Genomic DNA, 17,372 nt, shown 5'->3' with positions numbered 1-17,372 from the left:
AACTGTGGCGTTGGGTTTGACTCCTTCCAACAGAAATGCTGTTCAGCCCCATTCCACACCTATCACCTAAATGCTGGCCACTTGGCCTTCCCTGCCATTTGGTGGGACCCATTCCCTCCCAAATTCCTTCCTTCTTGCCTGCTAGTTCCTAGCCAGATCTTACTGCCTAATCTGGCTTCATCCTGTATGTGCTCATTTGACGAAAACTCAGACTGAAGCAGGGTCAACCCCTTGCATTTCTTTGTAGGAGCCAAGACAAAGTATCCAGTAACATCCTTTCCATGGTTAACTTTTAAGCCTGCATGGGTTTTAAGGATGTATTATCCTAGTTAATAGATGAGAAAAGGGATGATTGTAATGCAAGAGCTGGGTATAAAGCCCTGCTCTGGGGTCCCTATGAACTGTCTTGTCATTAGAGGCTGTGAAGCCGTGTAGAAACCCAAAAGAGAAATTTAGACCATATTTCTTTTGGCAGTTTATAGAAGATTCTACTGGGTGTGATGCTGAAAATCTCTACACGTTGGTTTCATTTTTTCTTGATTAGGGCAACTTTGCATAAAAGGTCTTTGAAAAGCTTCATGGTAACAATACTTCTTATGTCTGTAAATCAAAATGGTTCCGTTCTGACAGTTTTTATATTTGAAGTACAACATAGGAGTGAGTTTCAAATGCCTCTTATTTTCCTGAATTATTTGGGCATTTTTTGGGGGGGGGGGCTAGCATTTGTTTTTGATGGCAAAAAGTAATTAGACTTCATAAATTGATCATTTTTATTCCATCAGGTTAATGGTGAGTGGCTTATTTAATAACACGTCTGCACTTTAACACCAGTAGCACATACAGCTGTTCATTTGTCACCCTTTCTACCTGTATGAAGTATCTTAGACTGTTTTACTAAAGGATAGGGTCGCCTGGAGGGGAAACCCATCATTTTGAATCATTCTTCCTCACACAGGACTCAACCACTACGTCAGATTAGGTGGGTACCGCAGCAGGCGCCCTTCATGGCTGGAAGAGGGGAAGAGAGTTAGAAGGCGGACAGAAAACGCCTGTTGAGAAAGCTGAGAGTCGAAATCCTGACTTGTTCTGCGCTGAAAGGGACCTGAGAGACAATTCACTTGCCAGCAGAGCAGCGGTTGTCCGGAAGCCCCTAGCGAGTTGGTTGCGACGCGGGCCGCTCACCTCGGGCTCCTGGTGCTGCGCTCCGAGCTGTAACCGCAGCTGCCTGCCTCAGTCCACGTGTGCATCGGGGAGTTGTAAAGTGAGTTATGAGAATAAAACACGTGGAAAAGTCGAGCCTTGATCCTCGGCAGGAGCGTCGTCGGGAGCTGGAAGCCGGGGTGGCGCCCGGAGAAGGGTGCCCCCAGCTCGGTGGGAGCGCGGGAGACCCCGGGCCCTTGCCTTCAGCATCTTCGCTTCGCTCCCCTTCCTCCGAAGTTGCGGAGGTGCCGGGAAGAGGAGGGGCCTCGCCTCGGGCGCCCGAGTGATTGGCTGCCCGAGGGCCCGGGCGAGGGCTGTGTGGTCCAGCCCGGGTGGAGAGGGGCGGAGCGGCCACTGCTCCAACCATCGCCGCCACTGCCACAGTCACAGCAGCCGCAGCCTCGGCCGAGGGGCTAATAGCTCCACGCGGAGGCTTCCTGGGCGGCCCGACGCGGACAGGGAGCGCCGCGCTCTGCTCGCCCACGCCCGAGCCATGCCTGGCACCCGCGCGTAGTCTCCGAGCCCGACCCGGCCCGACCTACGGTGCGTACCTCGCCAAGCCGAGCTCTCCGTGCGTACCGCTGTCTCGCCCCCGTCGGCCCCCCGCGACCATGCGCCGGGCGACTGCGCTCGGGGCCCTGGGACCACTGCTGCTGCCGCCCATGCTGCTGCTGCTGCTGCTGCCGTTGCCCCGCGGCGCAGAGGGGTTCGGGGAGCGCTCGGACGCCGCCTCGGACTACTGGACACCGGAGGACGAGGAAGGCGCGGAGCAGCAGTTGGAGCATTACCACGACCCGTGCAAAGCTGGTAGGTGCCGCCGCCGCCTCCCGGGAAGTCCGGCAGAAGTTTGCCTTTGAAATGCAAATGAGGTGGTGGGCAAGCCTGCTTTGCCGTCGGTGGGGCGGGTCCCCAGGGCTCCCCAGGAAAACAATGCCCAGAGGAGCTGCTTAAGTCCGGCTCAGAGGCTGGGACCGCCCGGCCCGGGGTGCGGCGCGCTCGGGGTGGCGGCCCGGGGCGTGTTCCCCAGCCAGGGCCCGCCGCTGAGAGGGCCCTTCGGGCTACGGCCGGCCCGCCGTCTGACAACCAGGTGTCAGAACGAGCCATCGCCAGACGCTCGGGGCTGGAGCAGGAGCCGGGCTGGGCGCGGCGTTCCCAGGCTCCGATGGAGTTGCTGGCTCCAATTTCACGTCATTTATAAGTTTTGTGCAAAGTTTCCCAAGATCTTGTGGCTACTCTTGGGAAGAGAATTGAAAAAGAGAAAAGCTTCACAGCAGGCAAAAGAAGAGGGGTTGCGCAGGGAGGTGGGGGTGTGTTCGTGACTCACGTTGCTGCAAACTTTCCTGTCGCCCACTCCGCGACGTCCTGGCCTGGGGGTCGCCCTGGGCCGGCGGAGAAGGAAGCCGGCAGGTGCTCTAATCCCAGCAGGAAGCTGCGCCCCCCGGGACGCTTGGGTCTTTCTGGCGCTGCAGCTCCCGCTTCCCAGGAGCCACCAAGTGGCTCGTGCGTCCCGAGGAGAGCGGATTGCCAGCGGGAATCATTGAGGGGTCAGCTCGAAGGGCCCAAGCACATGTTTCAGAAAGAGCAAGGGTCCGAGGCAGTTCCCGGCGGAGACAGAGGGGTACTCACACTACCCCAGGAGATGACGGTCCCACAGGCTGGCCAAGCGGCTCCTGGCCTGTGGCCGGGGGCCCGCGGGTAGTCATGTTTGTCCCTGAGCTTTGTCCGACCCGTTTTCACTAGGTGGCCCACAGAAATGAGTGGAAAGAACACTGGTCGCAGCTTCTACCCGCATAGATGCTGTGACAGGCCAGGTGTGTTGGATGCCAGGAGTCAGTGGGCCCAGTCCTCACTCCTTGGAGTCAGCTCTCAGCCTCAGTTTCCTCATCTCTAAATTGGGCGTAGTAATTATAGGAGGACTCAAATGGTTGATGGGAAAATTCTCTGCACATAGAATTATGATGATCTCATTGTAATTTTTTTTTTTTTATTGCTACTACAGTGACTCTGGTCTAGGCTAGGGGCTGGCCAGGTCAGAGCTGAGGAAGACCAGGTTACTAGGAGGCTGGAGGGCCCTGGGGGCTTTGTGAGACCTGAGAATTTCATGAAGGCTGAACATCAGACCAGGCGTGATTTCTTACCATCAGGGAAGGTTCCCCTGGAACATTCACCTGTTGCTGTACCTTGTGTAGCTTCTGAGTTAGGATGGTGGGCAGAAGAGTTGGTTCCTTGGTAATTAGAAGATCACCACCTAATTCACGACCTCCTCACAGACCTAATTCACAACCAGGGAGAAGGGTCTCCATGAGCACTGTTGGAATGAATAGTGGCACTGCCCTGAAAAAAGAGGGACTGCGCCTGGGAAAATGGGGTGGGAGCTACAGGGATGGTTCAACCATTACCCTACCCATGTCAAATCCTGGGCTCTGCTAGGTGCAAGCTGGCTCTGGGTGGCAGTGTGGCAGCTGAGGCCTGGCATACAGAAGGTCAGTTTGTTTAGGAAGGTATTGAAAACTCTGCTGTTGGATGACAGTATGCTGTGACTCCAAAGGTGAATCAGGTATAATAGGTCTGCCTGCAAGGGCTCCGCAGCTCCCTACCTCAGCCTTACAAAATGATCCTGTCAGGCCTCATTTTCTCCAGTAATTTTGAAGTGAGAGTCCAGAATACCAGTCAGTGCTAGGTAACTGGGGCATACCTGTTCTGTGCATGCAATGGGATCAGCAGGCAAGGATCTGAGAGATGATTTCCATGAATCCTCCACAGCCACGTTGGATCCTCCTAACCCATTGGTCTCCCCCTGGGCTTCACCAATGCTAAGAGTGGCCAGAAGAGGACGATGGCAAGGGAGAGTTGGGGGGAAGGTAACTTGCAGTCTGCCCATTCTCCTGGAAATTCCCAGACCGAGGAGACAGATTTCTGGGAGTCAACATGCAGCTCACCAATGCACTGAATCTCGGTGAAAGGCTCTGCTGAGAAACAGTGCATTTCCCGGACACATATTTGAACCAAACCTCTTGAATAGGATGCAGCCTCTCATCCTACCCTAGTCAAATCCTCACTCTCTAACTTTTTAGGCAGAGGTCCTTCTCCTAAGACCAGCCTCAAGGCTTTGAATCTAGAATACCTACCACTTCCTCCTTCTTCTTCTTTTTTTTTTTTGTAATTTTTATTGTGCTTTAAGTGAAAGTTTACAAATCAAGTCAGTCTCTCGCACAAAAACCCATATACACCTTGCTACACACTCCCAACTACTCTCCCCCAAATGAGACAGCCCGCTCTCTCCCTGCACTCTCTCCCCTCATGTCCATCTTGCCAGCTTCTAACCCCCTCCACCCTCTCATCTCCCCTCCAGGCAGGAGATGCCAACATAGTCCTAAGTGTCCACCCGATCCAAGAAGCTCACTCCTCACCAGCATCCCTCTCCAACCCATTGTCCAGTCTAATCCATGTCTGAAGAGTTCGCTTTGCCACTTCCCCCTTCTAGAGTATGGGTTTCCATTCTGCTGAAGACCCGAAGTGCAGGGAAGAGAGCCCTGAATCTATGCCTGGCTTCTCAGTAGCTGTGTTACCTTGGGCAACACCCCTCCTCTCTGGGCCTCAGGTTCCTTATCTAGATGTAGGATGAAGATGTTGGACTTTGTTAGGGTTGCAAAATGATAGGCCCAGGGACCTCATTCTCTTGGTCCACAGGAGCCAACTTGCTCAGGGCCCGCTTCACACCCTCGTGTACTGTCTTGCCAGAGCTCACTTCACACCCTCGTGTACCATCTTGCCCCAGATCCACTTCAAACCCTTGCCTACCACCTTTCCCCAGGTCTACTTCACACCTTTGTGTACCTACTTCATCTTATGGACAGTTGGGTTTGTGCCCCGTGGCTCTTTTCTGCTCAATGTTCTGCGGTTCTATGACCTTTGGTTCTAGCCCAGCCTCTTAGAGCTCTTATTCCAGCTCTGCTATTTATAAGTTGTGTGACCTTGGGCAAGTCACTTAATTTCTCTGTGCCTTAGTTTCCTCATTTGTAAATGGGAATGATTCCTAATCGATTTCAGTGTTTAGAACAGTGGCTGACATACAGTTAGGTACTTTATAAACAGGCTTTCTTGAAGCTTGTTGAAAGAACATCTTCATGCTGACCTTTGAAGCAGGTTTTAAGCTGTAACATTTAAATTTACTAGTAGACATTACCTGTGATGCTGTAACATGGGGTGGCCTGTTAATCAGCTGGTTGCAGAGTAGGAGTGAATCTGCGAAGCCCTCATGACTTGGAGATGGTATCGTGCATGGGCCTCCTGGGCACCCTCTCTGTCTAGTGGTCCATAACTCTGTCATTTTGTTTTTCATTTGATAGTGTAAGTGCAGCCATGGGTTTAATAGACACTAAATCACAAGACATCGTCTACCCACCATGTTTCTGAGAGCAATCTTTGCAAAGGTTCAAGGGGCTTCCCTGCCTGCCTTCTCTCACTCACATTTCTTTAATTGAATTCAGAGCCTGAGTCTACATGGTCTTGAGTAAGTACTTCACCTCTCCATGTCTCAGTCTCCTCATCTGCAAAATAGAGGTGGCAACAAAAATGCTTGCCTTGTAGGATGGCCATGAGGCTGTTTCAGTTCAATTCCTGTAAAATCAGAGCCTTCGACAAGGACTTGTATGAATAATTTATCTGGGAGGTGGTCCCAGGAAGCAGGGGCAAGGGAACATGGAGAGTGATACAAGAAAGGAGGACATCCAATAAGATGAGCGTATTAGAGGTAACTGCTTTAAGCAGTGGGATCTTGATCCCTGCCAGGACCTTTAAGAAGATTACAGAATGTTTCCCAGAATTATCTGCCCAAAAAATAGGAAGCTGGAGCATTTATCTAAAGGCTGCTGTCTTCCACTGTTAACTTCCTGTTCCAGTTCCTATTCCTGTGTAAGAAGCAATCCCGACCCAGTGGTGTAACAGTAGTCATTGTTGTTAGTTGCCTTCAACTCGATTTTGACTCGTGGCGACCCCATGTGTGCAGAGTAGACCTGCTTTATAGGGTTTTCAAGGCCATGACCTTTCAAAAGCAGATTGCCAGGCCTGTCTTCCAAGGCATCTCTGGGTGGGTTTGATCCACCAGCTTTTCAGCTAGTTCTTGTGTACTGTCGAGTCGATTCTGACAGAATAGAACTGCCCCATAGGGTTTCTTAGACTGTGATCTTCACGGAAGCAGATCACCAGGTCTTTTCTGTGAAGAGCATCTGGTGGGTTAGAACTGTTGAGCTGGTTTTGGAAAATATAATCTGCCACATTCTCCCAGCCGTCAACATCCTCGCAGGTCCAGTTTGCACTTGCTCTTGGCAGGCCTACTGGGCTCTAAGCTTCAGAAAAAGTCCTCAGGCAGAAAAGTGGGGAGACATGCAGCGGATGCATGAAACTTCTCAGAATTGAGCCGAGAGGGTATAACTCAGGTCACCAAAATTGTCGACTGGTGACACGACATGAAAGTGCTTTGTAAATTGTAAAGTGCTATACAGCCTTTTGGGTTTATTACATACAAAGGAACTAGCTGACAACCAGCTTTACTTTTCAGCTGGTGGCTTGATAAATGCCAGGGCCTTCCTTACTGCAGGGACCCCATGTTTGTATTTGATAAACACAGTCAGTGGGCCCCAGTGGCTTGTGGCTCAGGAGCCAGTGGTGAGGGTGGTGGCCTGAGAGCTGTTTGGATTCCTTACCCACACTTTCAGACCTTAGTTCCGACTGGAATTTGGGACCTCGCCTGGCCTTGTCATTTTTTCCAAGACACAGTGGCCCTACCAGTCAGTTCCTGATTTTTGGGGTCATGAGAGCACAATGGGTAAGTGCTTTCCTGCTGACCAAGAGGTTGGTGGTTCGAACCCAACAGCCACTCCGCAGGAGAAAAAACTTGGCGATTGGCTCCTATAAAGATTACAGCCTAGGAAACCCTATAAGGCTATCCTTTTCTGTCCTGTAGTGTCGCTATGAGTCAGAATGGACTTGACAGCACACAACAATACAATAGAGCCCTTTAGGACTGCATTCTCTGGGGCAGCTCTTGCCAGCAGCCCTCAGCTCCACATTGCTGATGCGAGGCTGGAGTGTCAAACTCCACAAGGTCAGAGATTTTTGTCTGCTTTGGTCTCTGCCCTGGGCCCAGTGCCTGCAGCAGCACCTGGCATACTGTTGCTGCTAGCTGCTGTTGTTGCTAGCTGCTGTTGAGTTGGCACCCAGCTCATGGCGACCCCATGCACAACGGACCGAAACACTGCCCAGTCCTGCACTATCCCCGTGATTACCTGTGGATTGGGCCATTGTGATCCACAGGGTTTTCACTGGCTGATTTTTGGAAGTAGATCACCAGGCCTATCTTCCTAGTCCGTTTTAGTTTCGAAGTTCCACTGAAACCTATTCAGTGTGATAACAACACACAAGCCTTCACTGGCAGAGGGGTGGTGGCTGTGCATGAGATGCATTGGCTGGGAATCGAACCCAGGTCTCCCGCATGAAAAGCAAGAATTCTACCACTGAACCACTACTGCCCCCATGCTGTAGGTACTTAAGGATTTTTCCCAAACAAGGGAATGGTGACGATTTGGACACTGTGTGGCCTTGGTCCATGGCTGAAGGCACCTCCAAGCCTACCATCGGCATGGAGAGTGAAGCACACCAGTGCAGGGAGCTGCAGACAGATCCCCTGAAAGGACTCAGGTGGAAGTTGGGAGGTCAGGGAGTCCTGGCAGTGTTCTCTAGGGTTTCCATCCTTCGTGGCAGGGACAGGCGCCCTGGTTTCTTATGCACATGTGAGGCTCCTGTCTCCCTGGCATGGCCTGTCCTCAAAAAGAGCAGTCAGATGGTGGTTAAGGAGGCACTGCCATCTCCCTGGCACCCCTCCTCTCTCATGGGCTACACCCAGATCAGGGAAGCTGGAATTTTTACAACTTTATTTTCATCCCTACTTGTGATGTCCTTGCTGATTGGCAGGTTCTGATTTGATATAATTAAGATATTTCAAAGCTATTGAAATTAAATATTTGTCTTTCCTGCTTCACCAGGCAGGGGGACATCTAGTCCACCTCCATCTCCAAAATTTCATACCCACAGAGCACTATGTTAGGTCCCTAACTTTTACATCCGTGGAATTACGGAAACTGTTGATTGTTTTCCTTTCTCCTGCTCAGCCTTGCAATGTGATCAGTGCCTTGCATCCTTTCCTGGGGGAGGCAGTTGTGTCAGGAGAGTGTCCCTTAATCTTCTGTCCAGCACAGAGAGAGAAGAAGAGGGACAGGGCAGTAACTGTGTGAACAGCCCGCCACAACAGCCCCAGGTTTGCAGGGCACCAGGCACGTGCTGGGCTCTGCACTGGGTGCTCAGTATCTAAGTGCCAACCAGACCTCGTCCCTGCCCTCTGGGAGCTTCCAGCTCAAGGGTGGAGATAGCATTCTCAGCAGGAAGGGACTCCCAGATGGAACCGGAGTGTAGACAGGTCAGCAGGTCGTTCCATTGGGCAGCACCTCCTGTGGGAAGCTCTGGTCCTTTTGTTGATCCCTGCATTTCCAGCCACTCACAGCACTCCCTGACCTAGGCCATGGTTGTTTCAGTGCCTGGCTCCTCCCCAACCCATTGAGAGCACAGGCTTTGCCTTGGCTTTGTGGTCCTGACCGAAAACTGGAATTAGGCTAACTTAGGTTTTACTTCCCTCTCTGTCACTTATTAGCTGTGAGACCTTGAGCAAGCCCCTCAGCTTTTTATAAGCCTCATCTGTAAAATGTGATTACTTCTTGTTGTTAGTCGCTATCTAGTTGGCTTCAACTCATAGTGATCTTATGTTTCTCAAAGCAAAGTGTTGCTGAGTCCTCAGCCATCTTCATGATCTTTGGTATGTTCGAGTCCATTGTTGCAGCTATGGTATCAATCCATCTCATTGAGGGTTTCCCTCATCTTCATTGGCCCTCTACCAAGCATGATGTCCTTTTCTAGCAATAGGTCTTTCCTGATGACATGTCCGAAGTAAGCAAGTTGAAATCTCACCATCCTCACTTCTAAAGGACATTCTGATGTGTTCAAACTTTGGTGTTTTGGCAAAGAATATTGAATATGCTGTGAACTGATGAAAGAATGAACCAATCAGTCTTAGAAGAAATACAAGCCAAATGCTCTTACTAGAAACACCTATTTAGCAGGCTTGTTGTTATGTGAAAGGCACTTGATAGTGTGCCTAGCAAATAGAAGCGCTCAAAAAATGTGAAATATTGCTATGATGACGTGGCCCCTGAAGAACCTATCATGTCCAAAACAGTGTGTGGGTTAAATGGAACCCTATGGACAGCACTGCTTCCCATTCCCACCAGAGAGCCTGGGGGCTAAGAGGGTAGGCCCAGGTTCAAATCCTGGCTCTGCCACTTACTAGCTGTGGGACCCTGAGCAGCCTTGTAGGGTCTTAGTTTCCTCATCTATTGAATGTGGATACTAATATTTACTTCATAGGGTTATCCAGAGACTTAAACGAGTTAATGCAGGCAGAGCAATTAGAAGAGTGCCGGGCACATGGTAAACATTCAGTGAGCATTAGTCATTGCTTTTATTATGTTCATTCTACAGAAAGCCAAAGTTTCCAAGTGGCAGGAAACCGAAGATCTGAACGTCTAAAGCCACATGACGGTTTAAGATTTTTGTTTTCTATAAAAAAAAAAAAAATTTTTTTTTTTTTTTTAATGATGCCAGTGTTGATAGCGCCTCTGTGTTGTTGTTGTCTGCCGTCAAGTCAATTCCAACTCCTAGCGGCCCTATAGGACAGAGCAGAACTGTCCCATATGGTTTCCAAGGCTGTAATATTTACAGGAGCAGATTGTCATGTCTTTCTTCTTGAGGAGCTGCTGGGTGAGTTTGAACCACTAACCTTACCGGTTAGCAGTCAAGCTCTTAACCATTGTGACACCAGGGCTCCTTCAGCTCCTCTCTACCCAGAGATTTTTATCTGAACACTTAAACTTAACATGACTCTCACTGGCTTCCCTGAGGATGGTGTTAGGTGGTGGTGGTGAAAGGGTGTGTTCTGTACCCTAAAAGTCAACTAGGTGTCTGGGCCCCACCTGAGGAAGCTGCCCCTGACAACCTTGGAGATGTGGGAGTGGTGCTGGGTCCGAGCCTTCACTGGCCCCTGGCTCCTGGCAGCTACTCCTCTTTCTCAAACAGTGTTGCCGTATCCTCCATGTCAAAACAGCTGAGGTACTGCAGGATTGGATCCCACACCACCTTTGATGGTGCAATACACCCTTCTCCTCATGGAAACCTGGTCAGGCAATCTGAATAGAGGCTGTAACTTCATAGGTCCCCGGATCTTTGTCTTCTCAGTCCTCACTGTAGTTTTCAAGAGGTAGAACAATGTTTTTAACTTTATGGTGATTTTATTTCTCTAGAGTTCTGGGCCACACCTGATGACTCATTCCCTTCTATTATATCCTTTAGTCCCTCCAACAAACCAAGAGATGATCTGGACATTCACAGGAGATGGTCTGAGTGTTCACAGGACATGGTCTATACATTCACAGGAGATGGTCTGGGTGTTCCCAGGAGATGGTCTGGGTACTTCCAGGCCTTTGTACTTACAGGAGGTAGCCTGGGTGTTCACAGGAGATGGTCTGGGTGTTCACAGGAGGTGGTTTGAGTGTTTACAGGAGATGATCTGGGTGGTCACAGGAGATGATCTGGGTGTTCACAGGAGATGGTCGGGGTTCTCACAGGAGATGGTCGGGGTTCTCACAGGAGATGGTCTGGGTCCTCATAAAAGAGGTCTGGGTGTTCACGGGAGATGGTCTGGGTGCTCATAGGAGGTGGTCTGGGTGCTCACAGGAGATGGTCTGGGTGCTCACAGGAGGTGGTCTGAGTGCTCATAAGAAGAGGTCTGGGTGTTCACAGGAGGTGGTCTGGCTGGTTACAGGAAGTAGTCTGGGTGTTCATAGAGAATTGTCTGGTTATTTACAGGAGATAGTCTGTGTGCTTTTAGGAGATGGACATTTGTAAGAGACAGTCTGGCAATGGAACCTGAGTGCAAACTATTTTATAGAAGAGAAGCAGTGGAATGTCCTGTAGCCTATTTTGTGGCACCAGGCAGGCCATGGCTTGAAGCCTGCATCTGCCTTAGCTAACCGTGTAGTTTTGATCAAGTTTCTTAACCTCTCTGAGCCCTCAGTTCCTCATTTGGAAAATGGGAATGATATCGGAACCTATCATGTAGGTTTGTTTAAGGAGTCAATGAGGCATTAAAAATTAGTTGTTTAACAAACAGTTATTAGTTGTTAGCTCTGCTTTTTACTATTATTACTCTTATTATTTTTCCCTATTTAGGGATTGCCCTGTAAGTCACAGTGGCCTGTGGATGCTTATCTCTTCCTTTCAGGGTTGTAAAGAGTTTTCCAGGGATGCACAGCATGTGGCAAGTGACAATTTATTGCTCCACAGCTCACTCTCTCTCATCCATGAAGCAGGGTGAGATGACAGATAAACCAAATGCACAGAAGCAGGTTTCTCCCATATCCTCCTAGCCTGCTTATAATACAGTTCTGCCTGGATGCAAACAGCGACAGGAATCGTGCTTTTCTGCTGATTGGTTACAGACCTATCTGTGATCACGCCACCCTCTAGCCACTTCTGTCAATTACCAGTAAATATTCTCGAGCTCGCCTGCATGAGCCCTTGAGTGTTGATTTTAGCCCTGAGTCTTTGCCTCCTCCACCAGCTGGGCCACTTATCTCCCGGCTCATCCTGCAATTTGCGCCGAGCCTCTTCCCTTTCCTCCCACCTGGGTTACTGGCCTTGAGTTAATGTGAGTCCTGCTTGAGCTGGTTTCCCACAGGAACAGCCTCAGATAAGCTTCCTTCTCAACTCTTCTTTCCCCTAGTCAATTCTCTTCCCCACTGAGCCCATGCCAGTTTCTCATCCTCTCCTCCTTGGCTCAGAGGCTACCATGGATCACTAATTGCTGGGCTTCAAGGGTACAGGTACCAAATTAGTACCAGAGGCCACCCAGGTGCTGAAGCCAAAACCCGATTGCCACCCTGGACACCTGTCTCTCCTTCCCCCTCTCATGCAGTTCACCCCAAGTCCTACCAGTGTGATTTTTTAAATCCATCCTGAGACCATCCACTCGTCTCTCTCCACTGCCACCACTTGGTTCAAGCCCACACCTGATCCTGCTTAGCTCCTGTAGGAGTGCTTGAACTGGTGCTCCCTGTTGCCAGTCTTTTTTTTTAATGGAAATTCATCACGTTTTATTGTAATTATTATTATTATTGTGGTTTAGGTGAAAGTTCACAGTGCAAATGAGTTTCTCATTCAAAAATTTATACACAAATTGTTTTGTGACATTGGTTGCAACCCCCACAATGTGTCAGCACTCTCCCCCTTTCCTTTTCCACGTGGGTTCCCCACATCCAGTGGTCTAGTTTTCCTGTCCCTTCCTGCCTTCTTGACTTTGCATTTGAGCAGGTATTGCCCATTTGGTCATGTACACTTGATTGAACTAAGAAACATGTTCTTCACATGTTATTGTTTGTGTTATAGGCCTGTCTAACCTTTGGCTGAAAGGTAGACTTCAGGACTGGCTTCAGTTCTGAGTTAGCAGGGTGTCTGGGGGCCATAGTCTGCGGAGTTCCTCCAGTCTGTGTCAGACCAGTAAGTCTGGTCTATGTTTGTGAATTTGAATTTTATTCTACATTTTTCTCCTGCTCTGTCTGGGACCCTCTATTGTGATCCCTGTCAGAGCAGCCGGTGGTGGTTGCCGGGGAACCATCTAGTTCTTCAGGGCTGAGGCTGGTGGAGGCTGCGGTGCATGTGGTCCATTTTTCTTGTGTCTTTGGTTTTCTTCATTCTCTCTTGCTCTGGATGGGATGGGACCAATAGATATATCTTAGATGGCCACTTGCAAGCTTTTAAGACCCCACACCCTACTCACCAAAGTAGGATGTAGAACATTTTCTTATGAACTATGTTATGCCAATTGACCTAGATGTCCCCCGAGACCATGTTCCCCATCCCTCAGCCCCAGTAACTCAGTCCCTCAAGGTGTTTAGATGTGTCTAGGAAGCTTCTATGACTTTGCCTTGGTGAAGTTGGGCTTACTTCCCCTATGTTGTGTGTTGTCTTTTCCTTCACCAAAGTTAACACTTGTCTCTTATCTAGTTAGTAATTTCTTCTCCCCATTTCCCCTCTGCCTGGTAACCATCAAAGATTGTTTTTTTTTTCTGTGTGTAAACCTTTTCTTGGGTTTTTATAATAGTGGTCTCATACAATATTTGTCCTTTCATGATTGATTTATTCCACTGAGTATAATGCCCTCCAGACTCATCCATGTTGTGAGATGTTTCACCAATTCACCATTGTTCTTTATCATTGCATAGTGTTCTATTGTGTGTATATACTATAATTTGTTTATCCATTTACCTGTTGACGGACACTTAGGTTGTTTCTATCTTTTTGCTATTGTGAGTAATGTTGCAATTAATATGGGTGTGCATATGTCTATTTGTGTGATGGCTCTTATTTCTCTAGGATGTATTCCTAGAAGTGAGATTGCTAGATCATATGGTATTTCTATTTCTAGCTTTTTAAGGAAGCACCATATTGGTTTCCATAGTGGTTGTACCATTTTGCGTACCTACCAGCAGTGCATGAGTTCCAGCGTCCCTGCAACCTCTCCAATATTTGCTATTTTCTGTTTTTTTGAATAGTGCCACTTATGTCGGGGCAAGATAGTATCTCATTGTAGTTTTGATTTGCATTTGTCTAGTGGCTAATGATCACAAGCATTTCCTCATGTGTCTGTTAGCTGCCTGAATGTCTTCTTTGGTGAAGTGTCTGTTCATATCCTTTGCACATTTTTTAATTAGATCATTTGTCTTTTTGTTATTGAGGTGTTGAAGTGTTCTGTTGATTTTGGGGATTAGACCCTTGTTGGATATGTCATAGTCAAAATTTTTTTCCCAGTCAGTAGATTCTCTTTTTAGTTTTTTGGTGAAGTCTTGATAAGCTAAGTGTTTAATTTTTAGGAGATACCAGTTATCTAGTTTATCTTACGGTGTTTGTGCATTGTTAGTTATGGTATGTATCCTATTTATGCCATACGTTAGGGCCCCTAATGTTGTCCCTATTTTTTCTTCCATGATCTCTATAGTTTTAGGTTTTGTATTTAGGTCTTTAATCCATTTTGAATTAGTTTTTGTGTATGGTATGAGGTATGGGTACTATTTCATTTTTTTTACAGGTGGACATTTGTAAATGTCCAGTACCATTTGTTAAAGAGACTGCCTTTTCCCCATTTAAGGGACTTTGGGCTTTTGTCAAAGATCAGCTGGCCGTAGGTGGATGGATTTACCTTTGTGTTCTCAATTCTGTTCCATTGATCTATGTGTCTATTGTTTTACCAGTACAAGGCTGTTTTGACCACCATAGCTGCATAGTAGGTTCTGAGATCAGGTTGTGTGAGGCCTCCTGCTTTGTTCTTCTTCTTCAATAATGCTTTACTTATCTGGGGCTTCTTTCCTTTCCACATAAAGTTGATGATTAGTTTGCCACCTTGTTAAAGAATACTGTTGGTATTTGAATTGGGATTGCATTATATCTGTAGATTGCTTTGGGTAGGGACATTTTTACAATGTTGAGTGTTCCTGTCCATGGGCATGGTATATTTTTCCATTTATGTAGGGCTCTTTTGGTTTCTTGTAGTAGCCTTTTGTAGTTTTCTTTGTATATGTGTTTTACATCCTTGGTTAGATTTATTCCTAAGTATTTTATTTTTTTAAGGGCTATTATTAAATGATATTGTTTTCCTGATTCCCTTTTTGAAGTTCTCTTTGTTGGTGTATAGGAATCCAGGTGATTTTTGTATTTTCATCTTGTATCCTGCTAACTCTGCTGAATCTTTATATTAGTTCCAGTAGCTTTCTTGTGGAATTTTTGGTGTTCTCTGTGTGTAGTATCATATCATCTGCGAATAGGGATAGTTTTATTCCTTCTTTTCCAATTCGAATGCCCTTTATTTCTTTTTCTTGACTTATTGCTCTAGCTAAGAATTCCAGCACAATGTTAAATAGGTGTGGTGATAAAGGGCACCCTTGTCTTATTTCCATTCTCGGGGAGGGGGGGAGGGGGATGCTTTCAGTCTCTCTCCATTGAGAATGATGTTCGCTGTTGGTTTTGTATCGGTGCCCTTCCAGTTGCCAGCCTTTCTTTCTGCAGTCTGATTTTCACATTGCAACCAGAGTGATCCTTTTTAAATGAATGTTTATACAATCCTCATTTGGTTCTTGTAAAACCAGTTGCCTTCAAGTAGATTCTCACTTATGGTGACCCCCTGAGCATCAGAGTAGAACTGTGCATTATAAGGTTTTCAATGGCTGATTCTATGTAATAAAGGCACCTGTACAGCCTCAACTTAAAGGCTGTGCTGTTAAAAAAACAAAAAAGCTATTTTATACACCATTCTATAGTGTACCATAATTCATTTAGTCAATCTCTTGTTGGGCATATATGTTTTTATCCAGTCATTTGCTTCTTAAATAATGATGCTGGAGTCATCCTTGTAGATAAGTTTTTAAGTACAGCTTTATTTCCTTAGAATAAATTCTTAGAAGAATTGCAGGGCCAAAAACATAGATGCTTTTAGGGCTTGTGATAGTTATTTTTTAATTGCTCTTCAAAAAGTTTTACTCCTTTACACTCCATCAATATCAATTGATTATGTTGTTGTCGTAGTTAGGTACCATCGAGTTGGTTCTGACTCACAGCGACCCTATGCACAACAGAACGAAACACTGCCCAGTCCTGCACCATCCTTACAATCGTTATGCTTGAGCTCATTGTTGCTGCCATTGTGTCAGTGCACCTCATTGAGGGTGTTCCTCTTTTCCACTGACCCTGTACTTTGCCAAGCATGATGTCCTTCTCCAGGGACTGATCCCTCCTGACAGCATGTCCAAAGTATGTAAGATGCAGTCTTGCCATCCTTGCTTCTAAGGAGCATTCTGGTTGTACTTCTTCCAAGACAGATTTGTTCGTTCTTTTGGCAGTCCATGGTATATTCAGTGTTCTTCACCAACACCACAATTCAAAGGTGTCAATTCTTCTTCAGTGTTCCCTATTCATTGTCCAGCTTTCACATTCATATGATGTGATTGAAAATACCATGGCTTGGGTCAGGCCCACCTTAGTCTTCAAGGTGACATCTTTGCTTTTCAGCACTTTAAAGAAGTCCTTTGCAGCAGATTTACCCACTGCAATGCATCATTTGATTTCTTGACTGCTGCTTCCATGGGTGTTAATTGTGGATCCAAGTAAAATGAAATCCTTGACAATTTCAATCTTTTCTCTGTTTATCATGATGTTGCTCATTGGTCCAGTTGTGAGGATTTTTGTTTTCTTTATGTTGTATACTTTATTATGTTGAGGTGCAATCCATCCTGAAGGCTGTGGTCTTTGATCTTCATTAGTAAGTGCTTTAAGTCCTCTTCACTTTCAGCAAGCAGGGTCATGTCATCTGCACAGCACAGGTTGTTAATGAGTCTTCCTTCAATCCTGATGCCCCATTCTTCTTCATATAGTCCAGCTTCTTGGATTATTTGTTCGGCATACAGATTGAATAGGTATGGTGAAAGAATGCAACCCTGACCCACACCTTTACTGACTTTAAACCAATCAGTATCCCCTTGTTCTGTCTGAACAACTGCCTCTTGATCTATGTAAAGGTTCCTCATGAGCACAATTAAGTGTTCTGGAATTCTCATTCTTCACAATTTTATCCATAATTTGTTATGATCCACACAGTCAAATGCCTTTGCATAGTCAGTAAAACACAGGTAAACATCCTTCTGGTATTCTCTGCTTTCAGCCAGGATCCATCTGACATCAGCAATGATATCCCTGGTTCCACGTCCTCTTTTGAAACTGGCCTGAATTTCTGGCAGTTCCCTGTTGATATACTGCTGCAGCCATTTTTGAATGATCTTCAGCAAAATTTTGTTTGCAAGTAATATTAATGATATTGTTCTGTAATTTCCGGATTCGGTTGGATCACCTTTCTTGGGAATAGGCATAAATGTGGATCTCTTCCAGTCTGTTGGCCAGGAAGCTGTCATCTATATTTCTTGGCATAGACAAGTGAGTACCTCCAGCACTGCATCCGTTTGTTG

At 47.1% G+C, this 17,372-nt stretch overlaps 1 protein-coding gene and 1 non-coding gene across 2 annotated transcripts in view; one reads left to right on the top strand and one right to left on the bottom strand.

Annotated features, from left to right (window-relative positions):
- Window positions 1-1,638: 1,638 nt before the first annotated feature.
- Window positions 1,639-17,372, top strand: part of TLL2 (tolloid like 2) — a 163,761-nt gene continuing 148,027 nt past the window's right edge. The window contains exon 1 of the mRNA XM_049855846.1: window positions 1,639-2,007. Within this exon, the coding sequence (XP_049711803.1) occupies window positions 1,812-2,007 (196 nt within the window). The 5' untranslated portion in view covers window positions 1,639-1,811. The remainder of the gene's footprint in view (window positions 2,008-17,372) is intronic.
- Window positions 7,660-7,730, bottom strand: TRNAE-UUC (transfer RNA glutamic acid (anticodon UUC)). Its single transcript has one exon. It is a non-coding gene; the product is annotated as a tRNA-Glu (tRNA).

This window comes from Elephas maximus, chromosome 16 (genome assembly GCF_024166365.1).
Source record: "Elephas maximus indicus isolate mEleMax1 chromosome 16, mEleMax1 primary haplotype, whole genome shotgun sequence".
NCBI lineage: Eukaryota > Metazoa > Chordata > Mammalia > Proboscidea > Elephantidae > Elephas > Elephas maximus.
The sequence above is the reverse complement of the archived record's forward strand: the minus strand, read 5'-3'. Positions and strand labels throughout refer to the sequence as shown.